The 10510-nt window shown below is 31.2% G+C and overlaps 1 protein-coding gene across 2 annotated transcripts in view; it reads left to right on the top strand.

The window, feature by feature from the left end:
* The window catches only part of LOC117177994 (venom serine protease 34-like), a 69369-nt gene that overhangs the window by 8725 nt on the left and 50134 nt on the right, over positions 1-10510 (top strand). Inside the window, exons 2-4 of one of the 2 annotated variants that reach the window (XM_033369158.1) lie at positions 2462-2676; positions 5686-5901; positions 9742-9940. In XM_033369158.1, coding sequence (XP_033225049.1) covers positions 2462-2676; positions 5686-5901; positions 9742-9940 — 630 coding nt within the window. The remainder of the gene's footprint in view (positions 1-2461; positions 2677-5685; positions 5902-9741; positions 9941-10510) is intronic. The other variant, XM_033369159.1, reaches the window with a different exon arrangement.

Here is a 10510-nt window from a genome sequence, read left to right as displayed (position 1 = left end):
AGCAGTGGAAGAAATGGTGTTGAAAAATCGCCGAATTACCATCAGAGAAGTTGCTGAAGATGTTGGCATATCGGTTGGCTCATGCCATGCTATCTTTTCGGGCGTTTTGGGCATGAGACGTGTGTCAGCGAAATTTGTTCCAAAACTGCTTAATTTTTATCATAAGATCCATCGCACGACCATCGCTCAGGAGATGTTGAATGAAGCCAATAATGATCCTGATTTTCTGAAAAGAGTTATAACTGCCATCAGTGACTTTTTTCTTTTCCCAAAACTGAAGAGACCCATGAAAGGACATCGATTTTCAACGATTGAGGAGATAAAAACTGCATCGCTGAAAGAACTCAAGGCTATACCACAAAATGATTATCAGAAGTGCTTCGATGATTGGAAAAAGCATTGGCACAAGTGTATTATATCTGAGGGGTATTACTTTGAAGGGGACAACATAAATATTGAGGATTAAATGAATATTTTTTGAGAAAACCATAAAGTCACCTTATTTTTTGAACACACCTCGTATACTCTCAGATTACTGGTTCACACTGAACTCAATACTATGAAAACTGCTCATTTCACACTGGGTACGCTTTAAACCTCAGTTTTACTATTCGAAATTGTACATCTTACAGTGTACTTTTTTCGTGTATGGGGAATTTGCGTGTGCTGGTAATTTTATTTTTCGGAAATTTTCAAAATCGAGAATTTCCCACTGTTAACAATTTTATAACTTCAGGAATTTTCTGATTCCAATATTTCATTTCTACGGAATTTTCCAGTGCAAAGAATTTGATTATTCGGGCTTTTCATTCGTCCCATCATAAAGTATAAAAATGAATTTAATATTAAATTCGCGAGAATATTGCATATAATGTTTTATTAGGTAAAAAAGTCTGTTTTATATAAACTAGTTTTTAAATTTATATTGATAAATCATTTATTGACCTTCATTGATAACATTTTTCGTTTTCAAATTACATAATTTTGTGTATTTCGTTATAGCATTAAAGTTATTTATCATTTTAAAATTTTAGTTATCCAAATAAAAAGATTATTGGACCTAAGACTGTATTTCTGGTTATTAAATGTGAGTTTAAAATTTGTAATTTATTGAAAGTCATTGGTTTTGATATTCTTGCTTAGGAAATTTCCATTTCTTCAAAACGCGAATAACAACAATTATAATTTTTTTTAAAAACATTTCTGTGTTGAAATGTTGTCCCAGGCTTATACTGCTCAACATGTCGAAGGCATTTTTGGTTAGAGTTGGATTTTTTTTATTTGATCATTTTGCACGGGGTTGTCCCGGTATATATCATCAGTCACGGACGCATTTTTATAATGCAATCAAGTGATCTGATGAGAGCACTCTACCCAGACATATTGGACAAAGCCTGGTTTTTACCCCATCATTGACGGACTGGGTTGCAGTCAAGTACACGATGGGGAGACCTACAGCTTAAGGTGGGTTCCGAACCACCAGAACCTCGATAACGGTACATTGAAAAATTTCTAGAGGTACCGGCTCAGGGATCGAACCCCGGACCTCTGAGGTGAAGTCCGAGTGTCTAACGAACTGAGCCACCGAGGCTTATTAAAAAACATTTCTGTGTTGAAATGTTGTCACAGGCTTATACTGCTCAACATGTCGAAGGCATTTTTGGTTAGAGTTGGATTTTTTATTTGATCATTTTTGCACGGAGCTGTCTCGGTATATATCATCAGTCACGGACGCATTTTTATAATGCAATCAAGTGATCTGATGCGAGCAGTCTGCACAGACATATTGGACAAAGCCTGGTTTTACCCCATCATTGACGGACTGGGTTGCAGTAAAGTACACGATGGGGAGACCTACAGCTTAAGGTGGGTTCCGAACCACCAGAACCTCGATAACGGTACATTGAAAAATTTCTAGAGGTACCGGCTCAGGGATCGAACTCCGGACCTCTGAGGTGAAGTCCGAGTGTCTAACGAACTGAGCCACCGAGGCTTATTAAAAAACATTTCTGTGTTGAAATGTTGTCACAGGCTTATACTGCTCAACATGTCGAAGGAATTTTTGGTTAGAGTTGGATTTTTTTTATTTGATCATTTTTCACGGGGCTCTCCCGGTATATATCATTAGACACGGACGCATTTTTATAATGCAATCAAGTGATCTGATGAGAGCAGTCTGCCCAGACATATTGGACAAAGCCTGGTTTTTACCCCATCATTGGCGTACTGGGTTGCAGTTAAGTACACGATGGGGGGACCTACAGGTTAAGGTGGGTTCCGAACCACCAGGACCTCGGTAAAGGTACATTGAAAATTTTTTGTCGCAATTGCCAATCTGTTTTTGAAACTCATTTTATAAATTGCTATAACGAATATACGAAACAAAATTTAATTTAAACGATCGAAAAATATTATTGGGTAAAATTTATTTTGCAATGCAATGTTTTCTTATATTTTTCAGAAATCTTTTGCTGTTTTGGTTTTCTGCTTGTCATTGCTTCCTCGAGTAATGCCCAAAATCCAAATTGTTTTTTACAACTTAGTGTGGAACCCGAAAAGTCATATTATATACGCAGCCCAAATTATCCACAAAATTATACAGGATATAATGAATGCACGTGGAATATTAAAAGTTATTCTCCCATTCACATAAATTGTGAAATTGATATTCCTTCGGTGAGCTTTTTACTTGAAAATATAAGTAATACAAAATCGTAATTTTTATTTGTCTACAATTTATTGCTAACAGCTACTAAACTCCTTCAAATATTTTGTAAAAATGCAAATTAAAAATCACCCTCTTAACTTATAATAGGATTTTCGTATACAATATATTGCAAATTATTAAAAACTTTTAACTCTAATTTTCAATAAAATTGGTCAATAAAAGATTTATTTGAGACGAAAATAACAATTAAGCCTATCGCAGAGTCAACATTCTAATTAAAAAAATATTATATTTTGATTTAAAACAAGGAATTTTCAAAATTCTTGAATAAGAAAATTCCCAAATTGCAAAATTCCCGACAGGAAATTGCCGAATCATAAAATATATGACACTATAATTCGCGAATTTAAACAAATACATTTTTTATAAATATATATTATTTCTTAATGAAAAATACAATAATAAAATATTCTTAAAAAAACAATTGTTCATTTTTTAATGTTTTTAAAATGATTATTTGAATTTAAAATAAGAATAACGCAAAAAATTGTTTCCATTCAGGTATTTTATATTTCGGCAATTTTATGCCGGGAATTTTCCAATTTGGTAATATTATAAAATCTTCGGGAATTATGTTAATCAGAAATTTTCCGATTCGGGATTTTTATTGTTCAAAAATATTATTATTCGGGTCGAAAATTTATTTTTCTGGATCTCTAGTCATCTGCTTATTCCAAAACAAAATTATATTTAATTTATTTGTCTTTCGCTTAACACAGAATTATAATTCTTTAAAAAAATGAAAACCACCAAGTCACAATTGAATAAATATCCAAAATTTTAAAAAGGAAATTGTCTTAAATTCCCTTCTTTTAAATTATAATATATTGCCAATATATGTTTCCAGTTTTCAATCCAAATCGCCATTGCGATAAAAATAATTATTGTCCCTGTTTCCCTTTTTCAAAATTTGTAAAAGGGAAGTTTATGATTCCGCCAAATTATATTTGTGCTGGTTTTTAATTTAACTAAATTCTTATTCAGATCAAGGAATTTTGATAATCTGAGGAATTCAGACACAAAACATGTGTTGTTTTTGTAAATCCAACTATTTGGTTGAATTTTTTTAAAGTGAAAATTCAATTTTAATGTCTTTTGCGCTTCAAAATTCAACAATTCGATACAAAATTTAATTATTTGATTGGACAATATATTTCTGTTTGAAAATTCATATTTTAAGTTGAAAATGATTTAATTATTTTTGTTTAAAATTAAACTATTTGATTAAAAATTACATTTTTTTTTTAATTTGACTAATCAACAGGAAATTTATTTTTTTGCTGAGATATCACATTTAGCTTAAGAATTCAACAATTTACCAGAAGTTTAATGTACTTTGTTGAAAACTTGTCTTTTTTTAGCTGTAAAATCAACGATTTTGTTTAAATTTGATCTTATTTGTAAAAAAACTCATCTTTTTGGTTTAAAAATTAATACTTTTAGTTGAAAATTGGACTATTTTGTGGTAAACTAACTTTCTTGTTGAAATTTCGTATTTTTGGGTAGAAAATTCAACTGCTCTGAGAAAAATTCGTCTTTTTCACTTGAAAATTCAACAGGATTGTTAGTCAACAAAACTATTTGGTTCAATGTTAACTTTTAAGTTAAAAATTAAATGGTAGAAATTAAATTTTTTGTTAAAAAATCATATTTGGCTTCAAAATTCAACAATTTAGTTTAAAATTTAAAAATTCATCGTTGTTTGTTGAAAGTTCAAATACTTAGTTTAGAGTTGAACCCTACGTTGTTAAATCTATGTGGTTGAGGATTCAATTATTTTGTTAATTTTCTTTTGTCAAGTTTAAAATTCAACTATTTGGTTTAAGATTCGTCTTTTGGTAGGAAAGCTATTTTTGTAGCTCAAAAGTTCGGCTATTTTTCATTTATAATGTAACTATTTTTTTATAAGACTATTTATTTCGATGAAAATTCAACCATCTTATTGATGTCATATTTTTGTTCTTAAATTCAATGATTTTGTTGAAAATCGGTCGTTTCGCATTGTAAATTTAATTTCCTGTGGTAGACAATTCTTGGTCGAAAATTTAACTCTTTATAGTTGATAATGCATCTTTGCAGGTCGGAAATTCAACTAATTGGTTCAAAATTAAATAATTTGTTTAAAAATTAACCTTTTTTAGTAACGCATTTTTTGTGTGAAAATTGAATTGTTAGGTTAAAAATTCATTAAAAATGTTCAAAATTGTTCAAAAAATTATTAAATATGTTAAACGCTGATCAGCGGCGTAGTCAGGATTTTTTATCGGAGGGGGGGCTCCTATTTTTTATCGGAGGGGGCTTCGGGTTTATGTATAGACAAAGAGTGGGGAAAAGTGAATTGAATAATGAAAATACTTAGTTTCGCGGGGTGGGGGGCTTTGGGGGATTGAGCCCCCCCCCCCCCCCCCCCCCCCCCCCCCCCCCCCCCCCCCCGACTACGCCGCTGACGCTGATCACACAATATTTCATTATAAAGTGTACAAAAAATCAAAAATAGCAGAAAGGAGAGGAAAAATCGTGATAGTGGCGAAACAGTCATTTTAAGGGTTTTATGAAAAGAAAAATTTATAAATAATAATGAAATTTTTCTCTATATATCAAATTAATATAAAAATAAGCCGTTCCCTAGAAAAACCACCGAAGTCGATCTTAACATGTTTAGTTGTTAACATTGTGATACATGTTCAATATTCGATTTATGCTTTTATTTTATTGCACGAAAGTGGTTCTTCCGAGTGTAAATGTTCAGTTAAAAAAATGTATTCTGGTTTGTATAAACAAATTTTTAAAAGTTTCTTTTCGAATTGTTTTTCGAAAAACTGATTCGACTTAGTTGGACTTTCGAGAGAGAGGCTCAATAATTGATATTTGCATTATATTTATTTTTATATTTATACTATATTGTACACCATATTGTTTGAAATTAAAAAAAAATATTTTCATTGATTTTTCTCTAGTCGAATAACTGTCAGCTTGATCAAGTGCAGATATATTTAAATCCAAATAAGGGTCCCTTAAATTTATGTGGAAATGGTACATTTAGTAGAGACTCGGAAGGTAATGAAATGAAAATCGCTTTTCGGAGTAATTATAATACGATTGGAGGAAGATTTCTTTGCTATCTGTTAACTATTGTTCCTGAAGAAAATTGCAGATGTGGTTGGAAGAAACCGGTAAGTAAAAATTGACTATCAATAATTAAAAAAAAAAAAAGAAGTATATAATCTTAAAGAAAGTTAAATTTAAACATCAATATTCAATAAGACCAATAATTATAAGATCGATAATATCCTGAATATATTAAATATTGAGTTTCAAACTTGTTAAAGAAATCAAGATTTACATTCTAGAATAGAAACATTAGTTTGAAACAATATGCCAATTTTTGGAAATTTGCCAACTTTCTGCGAAAGATGTATTACTTTACAAAAGTAATTAATTATTCATAACGATATAGGGAAAGAGGGAGGGGGCATCGCCAATCAGTTAACAGTCAATGCTTTTTTTTAAAGATAAAAAGATGTTGAATTGATCCATTTTTTCTCGTTTCGTGTTCTACATTATTTTATATCATATTTCTATAAATATTAATCACGTGAAAAAAACAATGATTTGCAAATTTAATTATTTCTAACAACCTGTATTTCGTCGGCTTTGCCATTCCCCAGAGGGCAAAGCCGACTGCAGCTTTTTATGAAAATCAAAACATTTAAAGATAAGAAAATATGATGGTTTGCTTCTGTGGTATTTTATGTACTAGAAAAATTACCTTAAAAGATATCCAATAAGAAGAATAAGTTATTTTGAATAAAAAAAAAGATAGCTGTAATATAACCTTTTATTCATTGACATTCTACTGAAAACAGACTTTACGCAGTGCTTCTACCGTACCAATACAAGAAATATGCATCCCGACTGGATTGTTAATAATAATATTTAAGGCCATGTGACCAGATTCCTACTTTACCGAGGCTTTTCTTATTTCCTAAATTATTTTCACACGACTCACCACATCGAGTTGAAAATTTGATATAATGAATAAGAAGCACTAAGAAAGGTGGGTCTGGTTTTACATTTTAATAATTATGAAAAAAGCAAAAAAATCTTGTTTATAAAAAAAAAACTTTTTCACAATTATAAAAATTTTGGACCAGAGCCACCTTTCTTAGTGCTTCTTATTTACTATCTCAAAATTTTCAACTCGATGTGGTGCTTCGTGTGAAAATAAGTTAGGAAATAAAAAAATTGTCGCTAAATTTGGAAACTGGTCACGTGACCCACTTATCACACGGCCTTAATACTTTTTTCCATGTAGCCCATAAGATAAGTTACTGTTCTATATTACCGATCATTTATCGACGAAATTTGTGACACGTGTAATATCTTTGCACGTGTATCAACTAAAAATGTGTAAATATGATTTTCGTCGGGCCTGCCCCCCTGGCTAGGCCTCATTTATTTATGAGATTTAATCTATTTTGTACTTGTATTACGTCTAATAAATTTAATAAGATTGTGTGAGACTGTTTTATCTGTCAAAATATCATATTTTTATACTGTAAGTATTGTCATTAAAGTTGAAAACTTTATATTTCTGTCAGCGAAACTTCCATTCTTTCGTGGTAAAATCTGTTTCTGATGGAAAGTAGAACTCAAATTGTTAAATAATAGCCGTGCCATAAAGAAAATCACCTTTTCTTCACTGGTTTGCGCTGCCCCTCTTACCCTACCTAAGTAATTTTTAAATCTTACTTTTAATTTGTAATTGTACATTTTTTTAAGGACTAATGGTTTTTAGGTTAACAAATAGTTTTATAGTTGTGGTCGGATGTTCATCCGTACATCGTACTTTTTCCCAAGGGGGATAAGTGAGGAAAAATACTGAGAGGGGTAGTTTGTTAAGTGAGAGGAAATAGAGGGAGTGGAAGTAGGAGAATCATATAGAAATTTGGGATGGAGAAGTTGGAGAAGTGACCGGAAATTATGGTAGAAGTAGGGGAAGCGAGGGGAAATTATGGATGGGAAAGTAGGGAGAATTAGGAGAAATAGGGACAGGAGAAGTAGGAAAAATGAGTGGAAATTAAGAGAGGGGAAGTAGGTGATTGTGAGAAGGGCAAGTAAGGGGAGTAAGGGAACATTACCGTAGGTGAAGTAGGGGAAGTAATGTGTAATTAGGTGTGGGCGAAGGAGATTTTTGTGAAAATTAGGAATGAGGAAGTCGTGGAAGTGAGGGGTAATGAGGAGAGAGGAAGTTGGAAAATGAGGAAGAATAAAGGAGGGGAAGTATGAGTAATTAGGGGAGTGTACGTAGTGGATTTAGGAAAATGGTAGGAGGAAAAGCGAAGCGAAATTATAAGAGCGGTAGTAGAAGAGCTAGGGAAAATGATGAGAGTGGAAAAAGGAGAAGCGAGAGGGAATTATGTGTGGGAAAGTAGGGAGAATTAGGAAAAATGGGGAGAGGGAAAGTAGGAAAAGTAATAGGATATTAGGAAAGAGGAAGCACTAGAATGAGGGCTGGCGAATTAAGGGGAGTGAGGAAAAATGAAGGAAGGGGTAGTAGGGGAAGAAATGGGTAATGTGGAGAAGGGAATTAGAGGAAATTGAAGGAATGAGGGAAAATGAGATGACGGTGGGTAGGGAAAGTAAGGGAAAACTATTCTATTTTCATATCTAAATCTATCTATTTTAGTCAAAAATGTTTGTATTTTTTGTTGAAAATTCAACTAGTTTTTTTAATATTCAGGTATTTTGTTGAAAATTCGTCTTGGAAATTCAACTATTTTTTTAGAAAGAAAGTTCTTGGTTTAAAATTCTACTACTCTGGTTTAAAATTTAAATATTTGATTGAAAATTGAGCTTTTTTTGTTGAAAATTAATGTGTTTTGTTGAAATCTCGCCTTTTTGGTAGAAACTTAATTTTTTTTCGAAAACGTATACTAGGTTAAAAGTTAAACCACTTTGTTAAAAATTTATTTTTGGGTTGTAGATGTATTATTTTAGTTAAAAATGCATTCGTTTATGTAGTTAAAAATCAAATTTTTAATTGAAAATGTAACTATTCTACTTTTTTGTTCAAAATGGAAAAGAAGCTTCTTGGTTAAAAAGTCGTGTTTTTTGTTAAAAATTTAAGTATTTTAAAAAAATGAATCTATTTGTTTAAAATTGAACAATTTTATTGAAAATTTGTCATTTTGGGTAAATTAAACTATATTTTATTCAAAATAAAAACATTTTTTGGTTAAAACGTGAAGTTTTAAGTTCTTCATCATTGTGATCAAAAGTTCATCTCTTTGGCTAAAAATGTAAATATTTTGTTTAAAAATTTTTATTTTTGCTTAAGAATTTATTTTGTAAATAAAAATTAACCTATTCCAATTGAAGGTTCATAATTTTTGTTTAAAATTCATATTTTTCAAATGAAAATTGATATATTTCGCTGAAAACTTATTATTCATTAAATGAAAATTAATTCTTTATCGGAAGTTTCCTGTAAAAGTTGAAAATTCATCTCTTTCCTTATAAGTTTAATTTTTTGGTTAAAAAATCGTTGTTTTTGAGTTGGAAATCTATTTCTAAATGAAAATTTAACTTTTCCACTTGCGGATTTATCATTTTAGTTGCAAATCTAATGCCTTTTGTTGAAAATTTAACTATTTTTTGACAATTCCTCAAGTTAGCAAGTTAGTTAAGATAACAGAAAATACTTAACGTCATTTTCAGACAAAATGAAAAACAAATAGTTAATAATAATTTACATAATAATAATTTCAACATTAAATACCTCTTTGATAATACAGGTTCTTTTAAATTTCTCATATCATAAATGTAACTCCTGGTTTGAGGTAGCGTATATTTATGAAAAAAGATTCTCCTTTCCATCTCTCCAATAGCTTAATAGAAAAGCCCTTGAACGGAAATCGGATTTTTTGTGGTTCCATTTCCAGTGGCTCCACGAGAGTAGATATTTCTTTAGAAAAAACATATTTTTAGAATGGTTAATTTTTCCTTTTCAGACAAGAATAGTTGGCGGTGAAAATACAGGAGTGAATGAATATCCCATGATGGCAGGAATTGTTGATCTACTATACGTACACGTTTTTTGTGGTGGTAGTATAATATCTAATAAGCATGTCTTGACAGCAGCTCATTGTTTGAGAAATAGAGACGCTGATGAACTTGCCGTTCTTATTGGTGACCACGATCTTACAACAGGTACGCGTTATAATAATTGACATATTCGAAAATCAACATTAAATCTATCTAAGAAGGGGTGACCGCCGATTTTAAGCTTTAGTTTCGGTTAATAATTTCTTAAGTAAAAGCTCAGAAGGATGCATTATGTCCTTAAGGCTATTTATTATATTCATAGACAAGTGCGAAAATGTCCCTCTTCGACGAAGAAGGTGTGGATCTCGAGACAGTGAGGGTATGTGAGTTAGCGTTCGCAGATGATAAAATGATTATGGAAGTGTCAATCGAAGGTTTGCAAAGAATCTTGAGTAAAGTGAATACAAGCATGAACAACATGGGCCTAAAAATTAACGTAAATAAAACAAAAGTTATGGCGTTTCAAGGAAAGGGTGCGAAAATAATGTGCAGCATTGTCCTAAATGATAACTGTATAGAAGCAGTGTTGCAAAAAGAATGTGTCATTTTAATAAATAACACGAAAATTATAAATTACGAGGGTGGATTGATAAGTTTCCAGCCTGACCAAGAAAAACAACGTTTTTAAGAATTTTTTTTTTTTATTTCTCAACATAATCTCCTCCAAGGCTGATA

This window comes from Belonocnema kinseyi, chromosome 8 (genome assembly GCF_010883055.1).
Source record: "Belonocnema kinseyi isolate 2016_QV_RU_SX_M_011 chromosome 8, B_treatae_v1, whole genome shotgun sequence".
Lineage (NCBI taxonomy): Eukaryota > Metazoa > Arthropoda > Insecta > Hymenoptera > Cynipidae > Belonocnema > Belonocnema kinseyi.
The sequence above is the reverse complement of the archived record's forward strand: the minus strand, read 5'-3'. Positions and strand labels throughout refer to the sequence as shown.